Below are 27382 nucleotides of genomic sequence, written 5' to 3' on the forward strand. Positions count from 1 at the left end.
CTACCCAGGGACATTTAAGAGCGATGTGTAAGATCATTAAATCCTTGTGTCATTCACTGCAATGGTTTCTGGGGGAGCAGAAATCAGAGAGAAAGCCAAGTAGGAGAAGGGTCCTATAGTCTTTTGGAAATACTGTGAATGACAGGCCAAAAAGAGAGTGTCTAACTCCTGATCTTGAGTGGAGGGTTGTAGTTCCTGATCCTGAGGCTAAATCTGAGGTGGGCTGGCTCTATGGGGCTGTATGAGGAATGACAGAATCATAAGGTCCAGGACCCAAAGACTAAAGAGCTCCTTCATATTAAGGGGGCTTTATAAGACATATAGTCCACAAACAGCACTAAACATTCTAGCTTCTGGTTTTGCGCTTCTCCACATAATGGGGTCAGTATCTGTAATATCAATATTTCTGCTGTTCACAAATGACCATGAAGTAGCTAACTCTGGCATCATAGCGGGGGTTTCTGCATGATGTCACCTTCGTGGCCATGAAGTCTTTAATCAGAGACATTTTTTAAGAAAGCTTGCCAAGCAGGTAGAGGAAGTGCAATGGTCAGTTGCTGTGTGCTGTGACCTTCAAAAGTAGCGTGCTGGAACTTTATCTTTCGCATTCTCCGGAGAATCCGAAATACGTTTAGGGCAAAGGGAAAAGCCAAAGAAGGAAGTTCACTGAGTTCTCAGGCACATCGTTGGACACCTACAATTCCCTCCCCACCCACTCTTAATTAGCCTAATCCGTATAGTCCAATCCTCTCCGCCATAACATCTGTCAATGGCTCAGGTCCCGCCTCTCCTCCATCTTGGGCCAATGGCCGAGGCCGGGGTGGGTACCCAAAGAGGGGCGGGCTCAAGTATTGGCCAGAGGGCGGGGCCTCGCGGAGGACCCTGGGCTGGGCGCCTCTGCCGGTTTGTCTACCCTTCCCCTCGGCCGCCTCCTTTCAACCTTGTCGGTCCGTTGGCGCGGTCTCCATCACAGCGGCGGCCGCTCCTGTTGCAGCTGCAGCTCTCTCTCTCCGATCCCTTCCCGCCAGGTCCCGGAGTTCGCCCTCCATGGCTCTACTCACTGCGGCAGCCCGGCTCTTGGGAGCCAAGGTGAGCTTAAAGGAGGGAGCGCGCCGTGGCGCGCGGGGTGGGGCTGAGGGGACCGCTGGGCCTCCGGCACCGGCTCTCCCTCCCACACCCGAGCGCAGCCCTCTGCGCCTTAAAGGGGCCCGGCACTGGCGGGCCGCCAGCCCTTCCCGGAGCTCCTAGGCCATGTGCCGCGTGTCCTTCCGGCTGAGGTGAACGTTGCCGGCTCCGGCCTGCAGCCTCCCGCGGCCCGGAGGCCCGCCTTCTGTCATATCATGCATCCAAGGTGGAAGCGAGGGATGCTCGTCCCTGACGGCAGGGTCAGAGAGCAGAGGTGTGGCGTGACCCACGACTTAGGGAGAGAACTGTTTGGAGGAGGAATTGGGGGATGAACAGATGTGCTCACTTGGTCACTGGGGCGAATTTGGGCTCTGCTTTGTAGGGTGAGTCCTGTCAGGACCTGTTTCTCTCCTCAGTGTAATTGAAGCCTTTAAGTGACCCCGCCGCTTCAGTCTTGTTAGAGGACTAGAGCCCCCCAGCTCCTCTTTGTCCTTGGGGCTCCTGCACTTAATGTATATAGGAGGAGCTTGGATAGGGTGGGGCGTTCCTGTTAAACCTGCTGATTAAATATCACATAAGGCTCAAGCAAGAACCAGAAAGGTTGTTCCTCCAAGCTACAGGCCAATAAATGAAGACAGGCGTGAGGTAGTAACACCAAGGTCACATGACTTAATTCTACTACTTACCAGGAGAGTGCTTCCTTTTATTCCCTGGAGCCCTTTAATTTGACGGTTTTTTTTTTTTTTTTTCCTTTTGAATTCTGCAGTTCAAGTCCAAGTAGGGATAACTCTTAATTTCACATTATCACTGCTTTGGGCTGTGTAACAGAGACCCAGCTGTGCTGAGGGAATCTCGGTTCTCTAATACAAGTGGAGACAGTCCCGCAAATGACCTTGGCTTCTGTTTTAGTTTTAAAGAAATAGGTTTTCTCATCAGTCTCGAGGCAGAGTACACCCGGAGGAAAGAAAGGGCTTGGGATGTTTTTGACTTGCTGTGTGAGAGGCATAGTTGTCAGATGTACCCCAAAACCTGCACGACATATCGTGGTGTTTTTAATCAGTGTCCAGCAACAAGGTAGACACTGATTGTTTGGTAGACACTTGTCTTACTTGGCTGTTGCTACTCCCGCTGCCAGGGAACTGGGTAAGGAAACCTCTTGGGAAATGAAGCAAGTTCTAGACGATGTTTTGGCAGAATGGTGGACCTATAATTAGATCGGTTCAGAGCTACTAACCCAGACCAGATAGTCTTAACAGAACAGTGAACTTGAAAAAGCCTTTGGATTTTTAAACTTTTTTGAGTTTACCTTGTCTCTTAAGTTGGCTCTGGGAAACTTCAGAATGCTTTGGGGGATGACTGGGCCACATTCTTTACTTCTATGTTAGAAGTGGAGTTGAGGATCCCAGAAACTTTAGAAGTCTTTTGGACTTGCTTGGTTAAGTTGCTTGAATCTCAGGATGCCTGCTGTGTGCTGACTGTGATGGTACATGGCTGTGACCCCAACACTGGGAATGGAGACAGTGGTTACACAGTAAGGTTGAGGCCATCCCGAGCTACATGATACCTCCAAGTAAAGAGGTGAGTGAGGCTTACTCTTAAGATCCACAAAGACAGCTAGGTGGTGATGACACACACCTTTGCCTTTAATCTCAGCACTTGGGAGCCACACGTAGGTGGATCTCTGTGACCTGTAGCTGGAGGCCAGCCTGCTCTACAGAGTGAGTTCCAGGACAGCCAAGACTACACAGAGGAAGCTTGTATCAAAAACAAAACAAAACAAAAATCAGCAAAACTCAGAAGCAGAGCATGGTGACTTTCAACTGTAAAACAAACTCTGGGAGGCTTAGACAGGAGGATCATTACAAATTCAAGGTCAGCCTTGGCTGCACAGAGTTCCCTTAAGCTTGAATGCCAAGCGTGAGTGCTTGTTGTGTAAGTATGAAGACCTGAGTTCATATCCCTACTTCCACCTAAAAGCCATGTTGAGTTACATCACCTATGACCTTTGCCAGTCAGTCTGTCAGAAACAGGTTTTGATGTGACTTCCTGTTCAGATGTTGAAGACCAGTGGAGGGAGACACCTGAAGTCACAGACACACAGTGAGAAAACAGCAATAATAAACAGAAACACACATAACTATCAAAGCCTAACAAAATTAAGGGGAAGAACCTTGAGAGGGCCATGCAGTATGACTGGGACTCTGAGGAGCCTTTCAGCACATCAGCATTGCTCTTATGCTTAACTTTTTTTTTTTCCTTTTTCCATTTTTTTTTTTTTTCGGGGCTGAGGACCAAACCCAGGGCCTTGCGCCTGCTAGGCAAGCGCTCTACCACTGAGCTAAATACCCAGCCCCATGCTTAACATTTCGTTCCCCCCCCCCCCCCCCCCCCCCCCCCCCCCCGAGCTGGGGACCGAACCCAGGGCCTTGCGCTTCCTAGGTAAGCGCTCTACCACTGAGCTAAATCCCCAGCGCTTAACATTTCTAAACCAGCCTCGGTTTCCTTAGTCATTGGTGCTCAGTTTTACTTTTTAATATTGAGAGTCTGGTGGTAGTGCATGTCTTTAATCCCAGCACAAGAGAGGCTGGGGGCACACAGAGGCAGGCTGATCTCTGAGTTTGAGGCCAGTCTGATCTACAGAGTGAGTTCTAGGATAGTGGGAGCTACCCAGAGAAACCCTGTCTCAAAAAGGAAAAAAAAAAAGACTGACAATAGGGAGATGGAGTTCAGTGATAGAGTATTTGCCTTGGATGTGCAAGGCCCTAGGTTTATAAACCTTCAGTGTGTGCACCTGACTTGGATTGCCTCATGAATGCGTGCTTATAATTCCAGGATTGAAGAAGCTAAGGTAGAAGATCTCAAGTTCCAAAAGTTTCAGGCCAGCCTGGGGCTACATGAAACCTGTTAAGGGAAAAAAAAAACCTAATTAGAAAAATGATTATTATTTTTTTACAAAAAATATATCTATCAAGACCTATAGATATATAAGTAGATTTTGGCCAGGAGGGATGTAGCTCATGCCTACCACACTTGAGCTTGGTTCTGTCCTGGTCTTTTCATAGGTGATCTGGAATTGGATAGGAATTGGAATAGGGCCACTAGCTCACCTTTAAGCTTTTGAAGTCAACATGCTTAATCAGCCCTATCTAAAAGAAATATTGTTTTAAGAATCTCACCATGTAGGGCTAGAGAGGTGGCTCAGTGGTTAAGAGCACTGATTGCTCTTCCAGAGGTCCTGAATTCAATTCCCAGCAACCACATGGTGGCTCACAACCATCTGTAAAGAGATCCGATGCCCTCTTCTGGTGTGTCTGAAAACAGCTACAGTGTACTTATATATAATTAATGAATAAATCTTAAAAAAAAAAATAATAATCTCACCATGTAACTCAAGTCTTGGCCAAGAACTCTTTCTTAATCCCCATGTTAAGTCTGTCTCAGGTGCTGGAGTTAAAGGCTTGCACCATCATACCCATCCTAAAGGGAATTCTGTATCAGTGAGAATTGCTTCTCTAGTCTAGGACGCTTGGAACTTTGAAAAGATCAGTACAGTTTTACATTAACAGTTACTTACAACATGCCTACACCACTGCTCCCACCACCCTCATTATTTATTTATTCCTCCCCTCAGACCAGGAGACAAGGTTTCTCTGTAGCGGCTAGCCTCAAACTCAGATAGACCTGCTCTGACTTCTGTACCCCCAGGCGCTAGAATTAAAGCCGTGCAGCACCGTGCCCAGCTTCACTGCACATTTTCTATAAGCCCTAGTCTGAGATTCATTTCAACAAGAGGCATGTTTCTCCTGTGAAATAGGCTTAACACCTAAAACATTTGAAGGCAGAAGTTGACTGTGGCCATTTACCTTCCTTGACCAGTAGGACTCCTCTGTGGGTAAATGCATTCGCTCCCACTGGCCTTTCGATTGGTAGCGCATGACTTCATGGGTTCAGTCAGCAGGAGAGAAGTGTGGGTGTAGAAGGGGAGAAGAGGTCTGTTGTCATTCCTGGTTCTTAGAAGCCAAGCAAGCAACACAGGAGACCAGACTCCATCTCCACTAGAGCCACACAGTTTCCTGTACAACTTTATTTAGCACTATTTTCTTAGCATCTGCCAGTTCTTTCCACTGCTCAGGTTTTCTTAGGCACCATTATCTGGCGTGCTTGCTGATTTGACTGGATTGTGACCCTAAGAAATGGGGTGGAATTTGACAGTTTGTATCTTTTGAACTGATATATTTTGCTGGGATTACAGGCATGACCTACCATACCCAGTTTTATTATTTTACATGACTTAGAAAGGATTCTTGTAAAACCTGGAGCAAAGTGTTAGGAGCTAAAACTTGTTTTTAAAAAAATCTAGTAGCAGTAGGGGAGTCATTTATTATTTTCAAGAATGTGCTGAGGTGAGGAGTCATGCACACTGGGTGCATATGTAATAACTTGTGCCTGGCACATGTCACACAACACTTGGGTAAGGGACAGTTTATAGAGTTAATTTTTTGCTCCTTCTACAAACTCATCAGGTGTGGCACCAAGTGCCTTTACCTGCTGGGCCTTCTCACCAGCTCAGGGATGAATTTCTAAGTTAAATGTAATAAAAGCTAATACATTAAAAAACAATAAATTGCATCTGGAGAGATGGCTTATCAGTTAAGAGCATAAACTACTCTTGAAGAAGATCTGAGTTTGGTTCCCAGCATCCACATTGCCTTTAACAGGTTCAGGAGATCCTGCACTCTCTCTCCTCTGGCCTTTGTGGGCATCTACATGGCATACAGATGCATAAGTTAAAAGAAATCTTTAAAAATAAGTTTTATAACCTAGGCATGTTGGCACTTACCTTAGTCCTAGCATTCTGGAGGGAGATGCACATGGATCTCATGAGTTTGAGGCTAGCCAAGGCTGTATAGTGAGACACTGTCTCCAGCACATAATTTTAAAAATACTTAATAAAATAAACAGATTTACAAAGAACAGAGTAGATTTCTGCTGAAACTAATAATTAAGACTTTATTTTTTGTTTTCAATTTGGCAACTCAGTCCTTTTCTGAGGTATGAATGGTAATCTTTTATGGTTTTCTTCTCTGAATAATTAGTGGACTTGTAGGCAAGATACTGTAGAGTGACCAGCAAGATGGCCCAGCACTTGGCTGCCAAGCCTGATGACCACTCTGGTTCCACATGGTGGAAAGACAGAACCACTTTCTGTAATTTGTCCTCTGACCTCCAAACCAAAGCCATGGTGTATATGTGTGACTCAAGCACTTAAGTAATAATGTAATACAAGGGGCTGGAGAAGTGGCTCAATGGTTAAGAGCACTGATTGCTCTCTCAGAGGTCCCTAAGTTCAAATCCCAGCAACCACATGGTGGCTCACAACCACCTGTAATGGGATGTGGTGTTTCTGAAGACAGCTTTAGTGTACTCATTCATGTACATAAATAAATAATTTAAAAAATTAAAAAATGTAATACAAAATTTAAAAGGAAAATGATAGGTAGATTTCGTCTTTTTTTTTTTTCTTCTTTTTTTAATGTATATGAGTACACTAGCTGTCTTCAGATACACCAGAAGAGGGCATCGGATCCCATTACAGATGGTTGTGAGCCACCATGTGGTTGCTGGAAATTGAACTCAGGACCTTTGGAAGAGCAGTCAGTGCTCTTGACCACTGAACTATCTCTCCAGCCCGTTGTTTTTTTTTTAAGACAGAGTGCAGCCCTCACTGTCCTGGAACTCACTGTAGACCAAGCTGGCCTCAAACTTAGAGATCTGCCTGCCTCTGTCTTCCAGTGCTGGGATCAAACGAGTACGTCATCACCTGGCTTGCCAGGTAGAATTATTAAGAGAATTCTTATTATTATTAAGGGCGTCAGAGTATAAAATCTAGACTACTCTGCTTGGTCTTTAAGTGGCCTGACCAAACACTGCAGGCTAGCTTCCAGCAGGACCATTGTGAAACACAGACTGCAAATGGCTTTAGTTCTCTGACCTGATTCTGGAAACAGAGGAGTTTTTGTCCTAGGCCAGTTTACTGTTGTTGTTTGTTGGTTAGTTTTTCCCTTTCCTTTTTCTTTAAATTTTTTCCCCATTGGTTGGTCATTGTCCTCTTTAAATTTCCATTTCAAGTTTTTCTGGGACAGGGCTGTGTATAACTGAGGCTGGATTTAAACTGTTCCTGCTTCTGCCTTCCAAGGTCTATGGTCACAGGTGTGACTGCCATGGCAGGCCTTCACAGCTTAACTTATTATTTTTGAGATTCATACACTAAGGAGGTAGGTGTTTCTATTTGTTTTTGAAATAGAGTCTCATAATGTGGCCCTGGCTGTTCTAGAACTTAATGTGTAGGCCAGGCTGTCCTCATTCACTCTGTCTCTAGTGCTATGACAAAGAGTGGGCACCCCTGCACCCTGCCTGGTGTATTTCACTGTGTATATTTGTATACTTTCCTCTGAGAATGGTGACTTCAAATGCCCTGGAGCGAGAGTTGGAGGTATTGTGAGCTATCAGTCCTGGTGCTGGGAACTGGACTCTGGTACTGCATCTTAACCACTTAGCCATCTCTCTAGCTTCATCATTATTTTAGGGAGGGTGTCCTCTGTATCCCTGGCTGATCTGGAACTCAGAGATCTACCTGCCTCTGCCTCTATAGTGCTGGGGTTAAAGACATGGGCCACCACTCCTGGCTTTTCTGTTTTGTTTTCTTTTCATTTTGTTTGTTTGTTTGGTTGGTTTGGTTTGGTTTTGAGGGTTTTTTTTGGGGGGGGGGTGGAGACAGGGTTTTTTTGTGTAGCCCTGGCTATCCTAGAACTCACTTTGTAGACCAGGCTGGCCTCAGACTCACAGAGATCTGCCTGCCTCTGCCTCCCAAGTGCTGGGATTAAAGGCTTCAATACTCTGCTCAGTCTCTCTCACGGTTTTTGGTGTTGGGAGTTCTGGGAATGAAGTCAGAGTCAGTGGTTGAAGGGAAATTGCCTTGTCTCTATTAAAAAGAGCCCTTCGTAGGAATTAGTGATAATACAATGGGAGGATATAAAAGGACAGCAGTATACTGAGTGGCTATCAAAGAAAATTCCAGAATGTGAGGTACTAGTTCACCTGACACCTGACAAGCACTTTCCCTGTTCCCTATTTTAGTAGTAATATTCTTTTTTTTTTAAATGATTATTTTACTTTTTGTTTTTGTTTTTTTTTTTTTTTAAAAGATTTATTTATTTATTATATATAAGTACACACTGTAGCTGTCTTCAGATACACCAGAAGAGGGCATCGGATCTCTTTACAGATGGTTGTGAGCCACCATGTGGTTGCTGGGAATTGAACTCATAACCTCTGGAAGAGCAGTCGGGTGCTCTTAACCGCTGAGCCATCTCTCCAGCCCTTTTGTTTTTTTTTTTTTTTGTTGGTTATTTTTTTGTTTTGTTTTGTTTTGTTTTTTCCAGAGCTGAGGACCGAACCCAGGGCCTTGTGCTTGCTAGGCAAGAGCTCTACCACTGAGCTAAATCCCCAACCCCAGTAGTAATATTCTTAAGGACTATAGAAAAGTTTGTCACAACATTACTATGTAACTCATTGGTCTTTTTCTCGCTTAGCCTTGTAAAATAGAGGTGACTATATTTTTTGATGTCAGCCCATTTGAGAACCATAATCTACTTCCATCAATAATTGCAAACTCACTGGGCCAGGTTTCTTGTGCCTACAATCCCAGCCCTCACTATGCCAAGACAGGAGGATCCAGGCCAACCTGGGCTACCTAGTGGGACCTTGTCTCAGAAATGAAACAGATCAGAAGTAATGCGTCAGGTGTAAGACAAGCTCACCTGTAATCCCAGCACTCAGGAGTCAAGCAGGAGGAGCAGAGATTCAAAGCCAGCCTGTTACGGGAGGTCCTGTATCAAATAAAATGAGCACGCTCAAGGCACTGCATATGACAGGAGGTTTGAATAGCTTCTTAATGGTTGAGGTACTTGCACTTTCATGCTGTAGGGAGGGAATCTTGGCTGTCTGCCATTAGTAGTCACCAAGCTATGGTAGCAGCTCTCCCCATGAAGGAACTAGCCTGAGTGAAGGGGCTGCCTGATTCGCCTGACAGCTGTTGTTCAGTAAGGTCACTGCTTGTGGCAAGCAACCAGAAGCTGAAGTCCCTGGTGCCATCCCTGCAGGGTGGGGGAGGAGCTGGGAGGTAGAAGTTCAAGAATGACTCAGAAGTTTGTACTCTGCCTGTCCTATCAGTGAGAATAATTTGAATGCACTGTACAGAACCATTCTAGCTCTCTGTGGTAACCATTGGTAGCTGAATGTGCCTGACTTGGATGTGGCACTCTTCAAGCACCTCCAGTCTGGAGCTGCAGACATTTTAGAGGGTTTACGGAGGAATTAGGCACAGGTTCCAGATTAGCATAATTATATCCTGAGTCCCAGAATACCTTTTGCTATAGTCTAAACACCCTGTCTCAGTACCACCCCTCACGAAAAATGGGAAGTGGATGAACTATTTCTGTTTTGTTGCCAAAGGGAATTAGTGTTTCACTCTTTCCTAGTAGGGTTTTTTTTTTTTTTTTTTTTTTTTTAAAGATTTATTTATTCATTTATTATATATAAGTACACTGTAGCTGTCTTCAGATACACCAGAAGAGGGCATCGGATCTCTTTACAGATGGTTGTGAGCCACCATGTGGTTGCTGGGAATTGAACTCAGGACCTCTGGAAGAGCAGTCAGGTGCTCTTAACCGCTGAGCCATCTCTCCAGCCCCCTAGTAGGGTTTAATTGACTCGGATATGGCCAATACAGTTCTCTTTTTCTTCCTTTTTTTTTTTCCCCCTTCTTTGAAGTCAGGTCTCAGATAACTCAGGCAGCCTTGATCCATATGGTTTATTACTGAAACTGTGGGATTCCTGATCCCTCCCTCTACATACCTTCCTTCCAACTGGTTGTGGCCATCATACCTGGCTCCTTTTTCTTTTTTCAAATACATGGGTCTATCCAGGCTAGCCTAGCACTTGAGTCAGCCTTTATAGTATTTGGATTGCAGGCCCACCACCACCATGCTTACAAGTGGTGAAGTAAACCACTTGTAAGATGGGTTTTAAAGAGACTAGTATTGAATTTATTACTTACACACAAATCAGTGTCTGCATGCTTTAAATTTTGTTATTATTTTGTTTTTTCTTTTTGGCTTTTGGTTTTCCAGACAGGGGTTTCTCTATGTAACAAATAGCCGTAGGTGCCCTGAACTTGGTTTGTAGACCAGGTTGGCCTTAAACTCCAGAAATCATCTGCCTCTCCTGAATGCTGGGATTAAAGATTTTTACCACCCGGCTTTTATTTCAGATTTTTTTTTTTTTTTTTTTTTAAGATTTATTTATTGGGGTTGGGGATTTGGCTCAGTGGCAGAGCGCTTGCCTAGGAAGCGCAAGGCCCTGGGTTCGGTCCCCAGCTCTGAAAAAAAGAACCAAAAAAAAAAAAAAAAAGATTTATTTATTATATGTAAGTACACCGTAGCTGTCTTCAGATGCGCCAGGGGAAGACATCAGATTTCCTTATAGATGGTTGTGAGCCATCATGTGGTTCTGGGATTTGAACTCAGGACCCCATCTCTCCAGCCCTCAGATTCTTTTTTTAAACTTTCTGTGTGTGAGTGGTTTGCCTGCATGTATGTCTGTGCACCACCTGCATCCTGGGAGGTAATCATAGGGAGATGAGCTCCTCTGGTACCAGAGTTAGCATAATGCGAGCCAGCATGTGGGTGCTGGGTCTTCTGCAAGAACAAGTACCTCTCCAGCCCCCTACATGCCTTCATACAAATTATTTCTTGTAGTTTATTTAACTGTTCTGGAAGTGGCTTATGTGTGTGGTACACACTATGTGTAAGTGTGTAGGTGCATGTACACACTATGTGTAAGTGTGTAGGCGCATGTACCAGTGGAGGCCAGGGTACCAGGTTGGTGTCACCATCACTGCAAATGCTCTGAAACCAGACTCTCACCCCTTTCAGGCTAGGCTGACTGACTCTGCGGATCCTCCTCCCTCAGCCCACAGTTTGAGTTATAGGTACAAGCAGCATGCCTGTTATGTTACTGGTTTTTAAAAACCTACATATTTATAAGACACTAATTATGGATAGAAATGCATTTAAAAATACATTAAAATATTTTGAAAAGAACTTACAGGTTATATTTATTAAATAACAAAATGCCTAGTAATTTTATAAAACAGGTACAATTTTTTTTTTCTTTTTTCTTTTTTTCGGAGCTGGGGACCGAACCCAGGGCCTTGCGCTCGCTAGGCAAGCGCTCTACCGCTGAGCTAAATCCCCAACCCCCAGGTACAATTTAGTATTGATGTCTTGCTTTTTATGAGGTATTGGAGATTTGGCCTTGGTCTTCATGCTTGCAGAATAAACACTCTTGTCTACTGAGCCATCTCTCATACCCCTAGAATTGGCTTTTTATTACCATTTTAGAGATTTAAAACATAAGACTGTTATGTTGGCTCTTATAGCCAAGATAATAGAATGAAATGGTAGACCTGCATTTAGGACTCGCTGCAGTGTTTCATGTAAACATGTAAAAAGTTGCAATTAAATTGAAATTAAGTCTGAGACCCAAGTCTGCATTTGCATTAATTCATTTACTTTTGAGACATGGTCCAAGGCTGGGTTCAAACTCGTGCACCTGAGGGTTATCTTATTCTGATTCTCAGGCCTCTGCCTCCTGAGTACTGGGACTACTGGCTCTATCACTACATACATAAAGTTTATGGTGTGCTTTGAGGGAGCCCAGCGGGGATCCAAGGCCTTGTGCATATTAGACAAGTACTTCTGTGTCCCGTCTGTGCCTGGTACCTGGAAGCCGGAAGAGGCTGTTAGATTTCCTAGAACTAGAGTTACAGATGATTGTCAGTGCCATATGGCTGCTGGTCATCCTTGGTCCTCTGGAAGATCAGCCAGTATTTCTATTTGCTGAGCTCTTTCTCCAGTCTCTCTGTTTTGATTTTTGTTGTTTAGACAAGTCTCACTCTGTAAATGTTGTGATTCTGGTGCCTGTATCCCAAGCACTAGGATTATGCACTGTCCCATGTTGAGCTTTCCTTCCCAAACCATGTGTACTGTATTCTTTGTAATTAAAGTTGTTCTAACATGAAATTTTCCTTTATCATCTTGAGTAATCAAGGTTAATCAAGGTTTTAGAGAATCAGTAAGAGATGTGTGTGTGTGTGTGTGTGTGTGTGTGTGTGTGTGTGTACGTACGTACAGTGCGCATAAATAATATATAAAAATATTAGGAGTAGGAGTAGTGGGACATGCCTTTAAACCCCAGCACTCTGAAGGTGGAAACAAGCTGACTTTGAATTTGAGGCCAGCCTGGTCTATATAAAGAAACCTTGTCCATGCTGACATGCTGTCCACACATGTCACATATTTACTTAAATACAGATACACATACATGTTGCATATGCTCACCCAGTTATAGAGGCAAACAAGATACCTGGAATAATAGTTTGTTGCTGTTCAAGTCTATAAGCTGAGACCCTGAGACGTGCCAGTGTTAGTCACTCTGTTTAAAGGCAGAGTTCTGCCGCATGCTGGGAGAAAAGATGGGAGAAACAGACCAATTTACCTCTTCTGGTTTTGTTTTTGTTTTTACTTCTTTTGTGAGGCCCCCTGCCATACCCACATTGAGGATATACCTTTCCACTTAGTCCCCTCAGACTAAGTTCTTCTAGAAACACCCTTATTTTTGATATTTATTTTTTTTATTTTTTAAAGATTTATTTTATATGCACATGTGTACACTGTCACTGTCTTCACACACACCAGAAGAGGGCATCAGATCCAATTGCAGATGATTGTGAGCCACCATGTGGTTGCTGGGAATTGACCTCAGGACCTCTGGAAGAGTAGTCGGCATTCTTTTTTATTTATTTATTTATATGTAAGTACACTGTCGCTGTCTTCAGACACACCAGAAGAGGGCATCAGATCCCATTACAGATGGTTGTGAGCCACCATGTGGTTGCTGGGAATTGAACTCAGGACCTCTGGAAGAGCAGTCAGTGCCCTTAACCACTGAGCCATCTCTCCAGACCAGCAGTCGGCATTCTTAAATCACTGAGCCATCTCTTAGCCCTGGATATTTCTTTTTAATACTTTTAAGTTGACACCTAAAAACAAATACCACACACAGCTTCCAGGGTAATTTACTACCATTAAAATTCCTCTAATTTTTATTTTTCTTGTAACTTAAAATTTTCTCTGTATGTATGTTTTGCCTGTGTACCACTTGCATGCCTGCTGCCTGCAAGAACCAGAAGTGGGCTTTGGGTTCCTCAGGACTGAAATCATAGGATGGCTGTGAGTCTATGTGGGTGCTGGGGTTAAAACTCGGGTCCTCTGCAAAAGCAGGTAGGTAGTGCTCTTAACTGCTGAACCATCTCTCTAGCACCTCCATTGATCCACTTAAGTAGTTGTCTGTTAGTTGCTTCTTGGTAGATATTCTATGTGCTTTTAAAACCACAAGGGATCTTCAGGTACAATAATTCTTTCCTGCTTCTCCTTTTAAGGGGCAAGACAGAACATGACAACAGGTGTAATTAGCATCTTAGTATAATCAGATATGCAACACCCTGGTTGCTCCTATTTCTCTGGAAATAAACTGGGAGGGTTAGAAATGCTGGTGTGGGGGCTGGGGATTTAGCTCAGTGGTAGAGCGCTTACCTAGGAAGCGCAAGGCCCTGGGTTCGGTCCCCAGCTCCGAAAAAAAGAACCAAAAAAAAAAAAAAGAAATGCTGGTGTGAAAGGATTGGACAGGTTAATTGAATAAGGAGACTTTAATGATGCAGGCATCCTAGCTGCAGCAGCAGTTGCCAGTCGGGCCACTCAGAAATACTGACAATTAAATGAGGGTGCACTAGACACTGTAACAGCTGTTGCCCAGGAGCTCGGCTGTGTGAGGGCAGGACAGCATGTCAGCATGGACAGTATGACAGCATGGACAGCATGTCAGCATAGACGGACAGTATGGCAGCATGGACAGCATGTCAGCATGGACAGTATGTCAGCATGGACAGTGTGTCAGCATGGACAGCGTGTCAGCATAGACGGACAGTATGACAGCATGGACAGTATGTCAGCATGGACAGTATGTCAGCATGGACAGCATGTCAGCATAGACAGTATGTCAGCATGGACAGTGTGTCAGCATGGACAGTATGTCAGCATGGACAGTGTGTCAGCATAGACAGTGTGTCAGCATGGACAGTATGTCAGCATGGACAGTATGACAGCATGGACAGTGTGTCAGCATGGACAGTATGTCAGCATAGACAGTGTGTCAGCATGGACAGTATGACAGCATGGACAGTGTGTCAGCATGGACAGTATGACAGCATGGACAGTGTGTCAGCATGGACAGTATGACAGCATGGACAGTGTGTCAGCATGGACAGTATGACAGCATGGACAGTGTGTCAGCATAGACAGTATGACAGCATGGACAGTGTGTCAGCATGGACAGTATGACAGCATGGACAGTGTGTCAGCATGGACAGTATGACAGCATGGACAGTATGTCAGCATGGACAGTATGACAGCATGGACAGTGTGTCAGCATGGACAGTATGACAGCATGGACAGTATGACAGCATGGACAGTATGTCAGCATGGACAGTATGACAGCACGGACAGTGTGTCAGCATGGACAGTATGACAGCATGGACAGTATGTCAGCATGGACAGTATGACAGCATAGACAGTGTGTCAGCATAGACAGTGTGTCAGCATAGACAGTGTGTCAGCATAGACAGTGTGTCAGCATAGACAGTATGTCAGCATGGACAGTATGACAGCATAGACAGTGTGTCAGCATAGACAGTATGTCAGCATAGACAGTGTGTCAGCATGGACAGTATGTCAGCATGGACAGCGTGTCAGCATGGACAGTATGACAGCATAGACAGTGTGTCAGCATAGACAGTATGTCAGCATAGACAGTGTGTCAGCATGGACAGTATGTCAGCATAGACAGTGTGTCAGCATAGACAGTGTGTCAGCATAGACAGTATGTCAGCATGGACAGTATGACAGCATAGACAGTGTGTCAGCATAGACAGTATGTCAGCATAGACAGTGTGTCAGCATGGACAGTATGTCAGCATGGACAGTGTGTCAGCATGGACAGTATGACAGCATGGACAGTGTGTCAGCATGGACAGTATGACAGCATGGACAGTGTGTCAGCATGGACAGTATGACAGCATGGACAGTGTGTCAGCATAGACAGTATGACAGCATGGACAGTGTGTCAGCATGGACAGTATGACAGCATGGACAGTGTGTCAGCATAGACAGTATGTCAGCATAGACAGTGTGTCAGCATGGACAGTATGTCAGCATAGACAGTGTGTCAGCATAGACAGTGTGTCAGCATAGACAGTATGACAGTATGGACAGTGTGTCAGCATGGACAGTATGACAGCATGGACAGTGTGTCAGCATGGACAGTATGACAGCATAGACAGTGTGTCAGCATAGACAGTATGTCAGCATAGACAGTGTGTCAGCATGGACAGTATGTCAGCATAGACAGTGTGTCAGCATAGACAGTGTGTCAGCATAGACAGTATGTCAGCATGGACAGTATGACAGCATAGACAGTGTGTCAGCATAGACAGTGTGTCAGCATAGACAGTGTGTCAGCATAGACAGTGTGTCAGCATAGACAGTATGTCAGCATGGACAGTATGACAGCATAGACAGTGTGTCAGCATAGACAGTATGTCAGCATAGACAGTGTGTCAGCATGGACAGTATGTCAGCATGGACAGCGTGTCAGCATGGACAGTATGACAGCATAGACAGTGTGTCAGCATAGACAGTATGTCAGCATAGACAGTGTGTCAGCATGGACAGTATGTCAGCATAGACAGTGTGTCAGCATGGACAGTATGACAGCATGGACAGTGTGTCAGCATGGACAGTATGACAGCATGGACAGTGTGTCAGCATGGACAGTATGACAGCATGGACAGTGTGTCAGCATGGACAGTATGACAGCATGGACAGTGTGTCAGCATAGACAGTATGACAGCATGGACAGTATGACAGCATGGACAGTGTGTCAGCATGGACAGTATGACAGCATGGACAGTATGTCAGCATGGACAGTATGACAGCATGGACAGTATGTCAGCATGGACAGTGTGTAAGCATGGACAGTATGACAGCATGGACAGTGTGTCAGCATGGACAGTATAACAGCATGGACAGTATGTCAGCATGGACAGTATGTCAGCATGGACAGCGTGTCAGCATGGACAGTGTGTCAGCATAGACAGTGTGTCAGCATAGACAGTGTGTCAGCATAGACAGTGTGTCAGCATAGACAGTGTGTCAGCATGGACAGTATGACAGCATAGACAGCGTGTCAGCATGGACAGTGTGTCAGCATAGACAGTGTGTCAGCATGGACAGTGTGTCAGCATGGACAGTGTGTCAGCATGGACAGTGTGTCAGCATGGACAGTGTGTCCACACCGACAGTATACTTACAGAAACACTAGCAAAACTATGGTTATGAGAAGCAGGATTACCAGCCAGCTGCTCAACCTTATGCCAGAATGTCCTAAAAGGTGAAGAGATTGAGTCACCGCAATTCCCTGATACAAAGGCATTAGTAACGATTTGTCTTCATTTCTTTGCAGAACTCATCCTGCCTCGTCCTTGCTGCCCGGCACGCCAGTGCTTCTTCCACGGTAAGATCTGGCAAGGTCCTTGCAGCGGTCTGACCTCAGGATAGAGTGCTTGTATTATTACTACTGTTTAAGGACATTTATTCGGTGGAGTATGCTGTGGGAATAGCAAGTGCCCCCCTCCCCTTTGCTTTTGTAATGCTGAGCATTAAAGTCAGACCTCAGACGTGCTAAGGAAGCACTTTACAGCTAAATTATACTCATAACCCCTAGAGGAAGTAAGATTTACAGTTAAAGGGGTTTGTTGTTTGTTTTAATTCTTGGTACAAGGTCCTGTTCTGTGTTCCTTTTATTAGATTCAGGGTGGCCTCATTGAATTCTGCTGCCTTGGCCTCTCGAGTGCTAGGATTATAGGCATATGCCCACCATTTCTGACGTTTCAGTCATTAAGTGAGCATCAGTGTCCATATCCAGGACAGTTTCATCTCTGCAAAGTGAAGCTCCCCTGCCTGGCCAACAGAGATGCTAATCGCCTTGTGCACAGTGGGAAACCCTATAGGTTTCTCCTCTCTCTTAACTCCTGTGTTTCTGTTCTAGAATTTGAAAGACATACTGAGCAATCTGATACCTAAGGAGCAGGCCAGAGTTAAGACCTTCAGACAGCAGCATGGGAAGACAGTGGTTGGCCAAATCACTGTGGACATGGTAAGGATGGTAAGGGCTTTGGTGTCTTAGTGAGGGAAGTAACCCTGTAATGTGTGCCACAAAGGCACCATTTTCTTTACTGGTGGTTCAAAAGTATTCTGTTCTGTACAGTGAAAGGTTAGCGTTTATGGTATTCAGTAGAGAGTTGTTCTTTTCTGTAAATTTAATAATTAAGCCTATCCTCATTCACCTCTGACAAAACTGAATGAAGTTTCTAGTTCTGTTCACAACTGTTGCCTAGACTGTTTTCTGATTGATTCTGTGCCTGCCATCCCATTAGACTGCACCCCAGTAAATCCTCTAGCCTTTGGGTAGCTTCCTTAGCCTTAAGAGTTTGGACCCGGGGTTGGGGAGTTAGCTCAGTGGTAGAGCACTTGACAAGCAAGTGCAAGGCCCTGGGTTTGGTCCCCAGCTCCGATAAAAAGAAAAGGAAAAAAAAAGAAAGAGTTTGGGCCATTCAGCTACCAGTGTCTAATTACTGCCTCCTTCCCTCCCTCTGCCCACAGTAGATCTGATTCCATCTAACTTAGTGTTAAGTGTGGACAAATCAAGAATGGTCAGAAGAAAAAATAAAATACAGTTAAGAAAAGGAAGCAAACAAAGACAGATAGATACATAAGAGACAGTAATAACCCGACATGAACATTCATTCATTCCCAGCACTGGCAGTCTTGTAACATGCTGGTTCAGTTCTAGAAATTCAACCCCGGAAACTGCCTCCTAAGTGTAGTCTTGCAAGAAAGATTAAACGTCCTCTCTGGGCTCTCTGAAGCTCCACCCAGTTCTAGTCTGAGTCACTGATGATTGGTTACAACTTCCTTCCTTCAGATGTACGGTGGCATGAGAGGCATGAAGGGACTTGTGTATGAGACATCGGTTCTTGATCCTGATGAGGTAAGATGCCATCGTCCGCCAGTGGTGGTCGGGGCTTCTGACCATACAGATGAGTCTGGAGACTGGTCAGCACGGGGCACACTAGGTGTGAATGGAACTGAAGAATGGGCTTTCTCTTTAGCACGTCAAAGTACACAGTGAGAGAGCAAAGGCAGAAGTGTGTGAAGAGTGAATATTTGACAGGACTAGGGTTCTGTTTGGTTTGATTCTCTTTTGATGGGCTGGTGTTGTTTGTTTTCTGAGATAGGTCTCACTTGGTACCATAGCCTTGACTGACCGGGAACCTACTGTGTGCACCAGAATAGCCTTGAGCTCATGGCAGGCTGGGCAAGCATGACTTTGTGTTTTGTTTTTTAAAAACAAAAGCAAGGACTGGAGAGATGGCTCAGTGGTTTAGAGCACCGACTGCTCTTCCAGAGGTCCTGAGTTCAAATCCCAGCAACCACATGGTGGCTCACAACCATCTGTAATGAGGTCTGATGCCCTCTTCTGGTGTGTACATATATAATAAATAAATCTTTAAAAAAAATAACTATTGGGGTTGGGGATTTAGCTCAGCGGTAGAGCACTTGCCTAGCAAGCGCAAGGCCCTGGGTTCGGTCCCCAGCTCCGAAAAAAAAAAAAAAAGAGCACGTACTATTGTGGATAGATACCAAGTTTGGCTCTTAGCACTCACATCAGTTGTCTCACAAACACTTCTTACTCCTGCTCTGTGGGTTCTGATGGCTCATGAACCTGCACTCACCTGTACACCCACACACAGACTCACACACCCATATACACACAGTGAAAGTAACATGAATAGCTGGCTCACATCTCTCTGAGTTCAAGGCCACCCTAGTCTACATAGTATATGTCAGGAGTACACTCTCAGAAAAAAAAAATTAAGCAAATGAATATTTTAAAATTACACATTTTTTGTTTTTTGAGACAGGGTTTCTTTATGTAGTGCTATCCTTGAACTCACTCTGTAGACACATGCTGGCCTCTAAACAAGAGATTCTTCTGCCTTTGCCTTTGCCTCCTGGTGCTGGGTTTAAAGGTGTGCACCAACACACCTGGTTTAATAAATGTATTTTTAAGTAAATAATTATTTTTACTTTGTGTATGTGCATTCGTGCATGTGCCCAGTACAAGTGCCACATTGTAAGTCTGAATGCCAGAAGACGACTTGTGGGAGACCATCTTCTTACACCACTGTGTGGATCCCAAGGGTCACACTCAGGCCCTCAGGCTCAGTGGCGAGTGTGTTCACCCACTGAAGTGTCTGCTATAATTATGTGACTGGCGGATTAATTATAGATTTGGTTGTAATTCTCACTCTTTCTTTCTCAAGGGCATCCGCTTCCGAGGCTATAGTATCCCTGAGTGCCAGAAACTGCTACCTAAGGCTAAAGGTGGGGAAGAGCCCCTACCTGAGGGCTTATTTTGGCTGCTGGTAACTGGACAGATGCCCACAGAGGAACAGGTACAGCCAAGAACTCTGGCTCTTCGCTTCCCCTTCCTTGTTCTTCTCTACAAAATGTACTCTTCGCCTGCCCATAGTGTTTGTAAGAGTGCACTTTGAGAAGTCTCAGCAGAGTCTGACCAATTCTAAGTGGATTGTACTGAACCCTGCTGGCTTATCTTTACTCAGATACTACTGTTCTATTTTTCTGAGCTTGTCTCCCTTTTCACAGGTCTCTTGGCTCTCACAAGAATGGGCAAAAAGGGCAGCTCTGCCTTCCCATGTGGTCACCATGCTGGACAATTTTCCGACCAATCTGCACCCCATGTCTCAGCTCAGTGCAGCCATCACAGCCCTCAACAGTGAAAGCAACTTCGCCCGGGCATATGCAGAGGGAATAAACCGAACTAAGTACTGGGAGGTAGGAGATTTGAGTGGGGTGAACTGTTAGGTACTGGGGTCATAGAATACATGCTTACCATGAGTGAGACCCCAAGTTCAGTCCCCAAAACTAGGAATCCCTATAAGATAGTACACTTGTTTTCTGTTGAAGTCATAAAGAAAATAGAGCATGTGGTCTCCGATTTTTCCCTCTTTCATCCTATTTATTTGAACACTCACATAGCTTGGGAAAAACAACTTAATAGGAATTTTCTCCTGTGGGTACCAGGAACCAAACTCAGTTTGTTGGGTGTCATTATTCACTGAGCCATCTCCCCAGCCCAGGTAAGGAGAGTTTTTAATGACGCCTTAGGTTTGGATGAATGATTGCTAATCAACTACAGTCTAGGAGGACTAATGCCAGTCACTTCCTTTAGACAGCCCAAGACACTGTCAGGGCTAGAAAGGTGACCAGCATACTGCTAATAGGATCAACAATCAATAATAGGAAACAAGCTTCCTTTACTGAAAATGAAGAGTGACTGCATTCACTGGAACTCGGTTGTTGGTGGAAAGGTCACATGTGCTGACCCAGTGCACAATATGGCACACACCTGCTACAATCCTTTTCCAGCTCCACACAGACCTCAGAAGTGCAGATTATGTGGCCAGGTTTCCAGGAAGACACCCATTTTCTTTGTATGTGTGGAATATGTGTGTAGAGGCCAGGGGTCAACATCAGGCGTCTTCATTACCTATGCTTCCTGCTTTACCCACTTTATTTTTTAAGACAGATCTTTCACTGAAGTGAGCTCATTAAATTGGCCTGCCTGCCTAGCCAGTAATCTCCAAGGACCCTGCAGTCTCAGCCCCCAAAACTATGGTTACAGACACTATTGCTGTGCTTGGGTTTTCACACGGGTGCTAGAGATCTCAACACGGATCCTCATGCTTGAGGAGTAAGCATTCAGCTGACTGAGCCTTCTTCTCGGTTCCCTTTGTTAATTTGGAAATAGGTAGTATAGGGAAAGTAAATGACACAGACACATACATACATACATACATACATACATACACACACACACACACAACACACACATACATCATACACACAGATACATAAATACATATATATATATACAGATACATCACACAGAGACACACATACACATCACACACAGACACGTAAATACATACATATATACATACATATACATCATACATATAGATACACATACATACGTGCACATACACACAACTATCCCACACTACTTTATTAAACAGGGCAGGTCGTGGGGTATTGAAAGAATCTTGCTATGTAGCAGTTACTACCTTTGAACTCACTGTGGATCCAGCCTGGCCTCTGAACCTTCCTTTAGCCTTCTGAATGCTGGGGCTATGGGCATTTACCACCCACCACACCATTTTATGATGTGCTGCAGATGGAAGACTGTGTGCATCCTAGGCAAACACTCAAAGTTCACACACATACACACACATACATACATACATATACACGCCACTGTGAGTTTATGTGCACCATATATGTGTGGGGGCCCATGAAGGCCAGATGTTAAATCCCCTGGGACTGGAGGAATTAGGGGGTGCTTGTGTGTCAAAGCATGTATGTGAAGGTCCTACCATGTGAGCCCAGGAGTTGAACTTAGGCTTCCTAACAAGTGCCTTTACCTGCTGTTCAGTAATTATGGCTGGGCAGTGTTAGCACACACCTTTAATCCCTTGAGAGGCAGATGCAGAGGCAGATGGGTGTCTGAGTTTGAAGACAGCCAGGGCTACACAAAGAAACCTGTATTGGAAAACAAAACAAAGAATAATTGTTATTTATTGTGTTATTTATAATAGGAAAGATTGCCTTGAAGTCAATAATTCAACCATAAATTTCAGGGGGTATCTTATATGCATGAATATTTTGCCTGCATGTTTGTATGTGTACCACATATGTACAGTGCTAGAAGAGGGCATCAGATTGCCTGTAACTGGAGTTACAGATGGTTGAGAACTACTATGTGGGGTCTGCGAACTGAACCCAGGTCCTCTGCAAGAGCAGCTAGTGCTCTTAACTGCTGAAGTGCATATCTCAGAGTTAACCATTTTTAGCTTCACAATTTCCTGTTATTGATTGTTGATCCTATTAGCAGTATGCTGGTCACCTTTCAGATTCACTGCTTTAAAAGCACTGGGTATTTTGATATCTGAGACCTCTAGCTATCACTTGTCCTATGATATTGGTGTGATACTCTTGAGACCCAAAATCAGTTGTGTCTCTTATCTCTGTAGCCCTTAAAATTTATCTTTTAGGGGTTGGGGATTTAGCTCAGTGGTAGAGCGCTTGCCTAGCAAGCGCAAGGCCCTGGGTTCGGTCCCCAGCTCCAAAAAAAAGAAAAGAAAAAAAATTTATCTTTTAGAAGTAGACTGGTCAGCTAGGTTCATCAATAAATGTCTTGATTGTCCTGGAACTCAGAGATCCACCTGGAGTATACCACCACCACCCAGCACATCATACTTTATAATAAGTGCCTGTAAGATATTTTAGAGGTATCCAAACATTGTTATGTGGTTTTGTTATTGACCCATTTTTTTAAAAAGCTGAGGGCTAGAGAGATGGCTCAGCGGTTAAGGGACTGCTCTTCCAGAGGTCCTGGGTTCAAATCCCAGCAACCACATGATGGCTCACAACCATCTGTAATGGAATCTGATGCCCTCTTCTGGTGTGTCTGAAGTCAGCGACAGTGTACTCACATATAATAAATAAATAAATCTTTTTTAAAAAGCCATCTTGTTCTGCATCTTGTGAATGATAATGGTGGCTAATGCTAGAGTCTTACAGTGTTTACAGCAGTGGGGCTACTGGTGCATGAGGCTTGTGGTCAGTTATGTCCCTTTACTCAAAACAGTCATAAGGGTGGCATGTTACTGCTTTTGGGAAGTTTTTAAATGTCCTTTGATTTTTGAGACTATGTTATAATTATACCATTTCTCCCCTACCTTTCCTCCCTATAAACCCTCCCATATAGCCCTCTTTGCTCTCTTTCAAATTCATGGCTCCTATTTTTCATTAATCTGTGTCTGCGTCTGTGAGTACGTCTACATGTGTATTTCTAAATGCGTAGATAGGACTTGCTCAGTCTGTATAGTCTGTAAATGTAAATGTGTGTTTTCCCTGCTGAGGATTTGGTATTTGATAAACAGTATGCTCTCCTTGTTTTTCAAGGTTTATTTATTTATTTATTTACACATATGGGTGTTTTGTCTGCATGTACGTACACACCGGAAGTGGCTGTTGATCCTCTGAATCTGGAGTTACAGACCATTGTTAGGCAACATGCTAGGTGCTGGGAACTGAACCTGGATCCTATGCAACAACAAGTGCTCTTAACTACTGAGCCATCTCTCTAGCCCCATATTTTAGAAAAAAACTTAAGTGCCAGGCATCGAGCCTGGTTTCCTACATGCTGCACAAGTTTTCTATCACAGTATACATGTGTCAAAACCTTGTGTAATATAACATAATACATACCTGAAACATTGAAGCTTTTGCTAGTCGATATTTGGTCAGCACTAATCTTAAAGCATTATTATAAAAAGTAAAGAGTTTTAGAAAGCGGGCCCATGAGATGGCTCAGCAGGTAAAGGCATCTACACAGTCCTGGAAACCTAACTTCAGTCCCCATGGATGGAGAGAGAATCTTTCTGTATGCTATGCCATGTGCAACTCCCTTTGTGTGCACGTAAAGGTGACATCTTAGCACATGTCTAGTAGTACCAAAGACATAGCATCCTGGAGAAGGCCACAGTTGAGCTCATCAGGGTTCAGATTTTAGTTTAATACTGAAGGTCTGGGAACCTCAGTTCCTCATCTGTGAATGGCCAGTATATATTTAGTAGGATGGAGACAGTGGGGGGCTGTGTGTTAATATACAACAGATACTATAAACCTGGACCACAGCGGATTACTCAGTTTATGCTTATTGTTATTACATACCTCAGTATACATAGTATATAACCACCACTCAGCACATAGCTGCTAACGCACAGGACGGTCAGTACCATAGCCTAATGTGTTGTGGGTAATTCCTTTTCCTCCATCTTTCCTCTCTCCTCAGCTCATCTATGAAGACTGTATGGACCTGATTGCCAAGCTGCCGTGCGTTGCAGCAAAGATCTACCGGAATCTGTACCGGGAGGGCAGCAGTATTGGGGCAATTGACTCTAAGCTGGACTGGTCCCACAATTTTACCAACATGTTAGGCTACACAGAACCTCAGTTCACAGAACTCATGCGTTTGTACCTTACCATCCACAGGTGAGCTCCAGTTAGTGTTAAACCGAGGCACCTGGATTGATGGGGAACTCTGTTTTGTTTTTATTTTTGTTTCCTGAGACAGGGGCTCTGTGCAGCCTTGACTGTCTCACTCTGTAGAGCATGCTGGCCTCAGACTCATAAAGATCTGTCTGCCTCTGCCTCCCAGGTGCTGGGGTTAAAGGGATGTGCCACTGTGCCCAGCAATGGGAACTGGGGATTAGCATGTTTTAAAAAACAAACAAACAAACAAAAGAAAACTTCTTAAAGTTATTGTCTGGGAACAGATGGTCTGTAGCAAAGGGGAAGAAACATCTCGTAAGGGTTGAAACTCCGGCAAGGAAGAAGGAAGGAGAGCTGAAAGCCTGGGGAAGTTGCCTCTGAGAAGAGTGAGCTACTCACATAAGCGAGAGCCAGCGCCCTCTGCTGACCACTCCTGACCTGGGATGGCTTGCCGGGACTGTGTCTGAGCTGTGTATTTGATATCCCTATCTGTCAGTGGAGGTAGGGGTGGGACGTGGTCATCAGTGACTGGGCTGTAGGATGTTGTGAGCCCATGAAGCCAAGACGACAAAGGAAAGTGCCTGTGTCATAATCTGTGTCATAACCTGCCCTCTCTTTCTCCCTTTGGCTCCACCTTACATCCCCACAGTGACCATGAGGGTGGCAATGTAAGTGCCCACACAAGCCACTTGGTGGGCAGCGCCCTTTCAGACCCTTACCTGTCCTTTGCAGCAGCTATGAATGGGCTGGCAGGGCCTCTGCATGGACTAGCAAACCAGGTGAGACTGGCCTTTCTTTTCCTTTCCGTTCCGTGTTTTGTTTTTACTCACATGCTCCGTCTCTTATCTTGACATGCGTTGCTTGGCATGTGTGTTCACATTTCTTCTCTTCACCCACCCTTGAACTTCATGTAGGAGGTGCTTGTCTGGCTGACGCAGCTACAGAAGGAAGTCGGCAAAGACGTGTCAGATGAGAAGTTACGAGACTACATCTGGAACACACTCAACTCGGGACGGGTAAGCAACCAGGAAAAAGACTAACACCCAAACACTGCAGTTTGAAAGAAAATTCCAGACCTTGTCTCAAGGAAAAAAATATAGAAAAGAATAAAAGCAGTCCCTACATTAGGCAAGAAGGGGCCTTTTCCCTATTGTTTCTCCATGTGTTTTCCTTGTGAATTTAGTTTTCTTCTTATGATGCTAGGGCTCAGACCCAGCTCTGTGGCTAGGCAGGTGTCCCGCTGCTGAGCTGTATTTGCAGTCTTCATTCACTCTCAGACAGGTCCCGCTGAGCTGCCACATTGGCTTAGCGTTGTGTTTACAGTCCTGCATAGACACCAGGACCAAATCACCCTCAGAGTGAAGAGAAGAACCCTATCTCAGCACGCCAGTTCTGTTCCTTTTTCCGGTTCTTTACAGGTTGTCCCAGGATATGGTCATGCAGTCCTAAGGAAGACTGATCCACGATATTCCTGTCAGCGAGAGTTTGCTCTGAAACATCTGCCCAAGGATCCCATGTTTAAGCTGGTTGCTCAGCTGTACAAGATTGTGCCCAATATCCTCTTAGAGCAAGGAAAGGCTAAGAACCCCTGGCCCAACGTAGATGCTCACAGTGGGGTGCTGCTCCAGGTGAGTCCTCTCCTCCCCACTCTCTGATTGTATCACCATTGTTTTCTGCCAAGCACACAATCAGCTCCCTAATCAGGGCAGGACGTGGACCCCAAAGCCTCACATGTGGCCCTGTTTTGAGACAGGTCTCATTCAGTAGCCTTGACTAGATTAGAACTCTATGTAAACTAGTCTGGCCTTGAACTCAGAGATTCATTGCCTCTGTCCCCAAGGGTTTGGGATGAAGGCGTATATGTGGCACCAGGCCTGGTGCTTTTGTAGTCAGTTGGTGGTGAATGTGTCATGTGTCTGTCACATGTAAGTACATAAGGATTCCAGGGGTGCTGTCAAGTGTCTTCTCTTGCTTTCCGTCTTATTTTTGGAGATGGAGTCTCTTATTGAACCTGGAGCTCATTGATGCCACTCGATGGTGACAAGTTCCAAGTGGCCCTCCTTGTCTCTGGGATTTTAGGCACATGCCACAACTCTGACTTATGTGCAAGCTGGGAACTCAGACCCACAGCCATAACTGGCAAGCATTCTGCCAACTGAGCTGTTTCCTTGGCCTCTGACCTTAAACTTTTGGTCTCTTGCCTCAGCTTCTTAAGAACTCCAGTCTGTTCTACCAGGCCCCACCAGAGCAAGGACTCTTCTTGATACAGCTGCTGTAGCAGGGGCTGGGGCTGAGCTCTTGACTGACTTGTGACTGCTTTACTTTTCCTGATGTTCTTTTTATTTAAGGCTAACTGGGCTAAGACTGGAGAAAGGGGGTGACAGGGGTGTCTATGTTACTATGGACTTACATGTACCACTTGTCTCACAAGGCTTCTCTTCTACCTTAACAGTACTATGGCATGACGGAGATGAATTACTACACAGTCCTGTTCGGAGTGTCGAGGGCACTGGGTGTGTTGGCCCAGCTTATCTGGAGCAGAGCCCTAGGCTTCCCTCTAGAAAGGCCCAAGTCCATGAGCACGGATGGTCTGATGAAGTTTGTGGACTCTAAGTCAGGGTAAAATGGGAGATTATGGGAAAACTGACTATAAGAAAATGAGGAAGCTTAAAAATAAAGTATAATTTTGTTTTGTTTCAGGGGCCTTTAAGACTTAAGATTAAACTGTATCTGAGGCACTGAAAATACATTTGAAGTTAAAATATAAATTAAGACTTGAAAGACGAAGTGACCCCTTCTCCCCTCACCAGCTCACCTCC

General features: G+C 44.7%; 1 protein-coding gene across 1 annotated transcript; it reads left to right on the forward strand.

Moving 5' to 3' along the window:
• Positions 1-976: 976 nt before the first annotated feature.
• Positions 977-27212, forward strand: Cs (citrate synthase). Its single transcript, NM_130755.1, is given in 11 exon segments — positions 977-1089; positions 16825-16875; positions 17410-17517; positions 18346-18411; positions 19748-19879; positions 20091-20279; positions 24364-24563; positions 25213-25342; positions 25478-25579; positions 25982-26191; positions 27016-27212. Coding segments are annotated over 11 exon segments (1401 nt in total). The 5' UTR covers positions 977-1047; the 3' UTR covers positions 27187-27212.
• Positions 27213-27382: the final 170 nt, after the last annotated feature.

Source organism: Rattus norvegicus, chromosome 7, assembly GCF_036323735.1.
Source record: "Rattus norvegicus strain BN/NHsdMcwi chromosome 7, GRCr8, whole genome shotgun sequence".
NCBI classification, from domain to species: domain Eukaryota; kingdom Metazoa; phylum Chordata; class Mammalia; order Rodentia; family Muridae; genus Rattus; species Rattus norvegicus.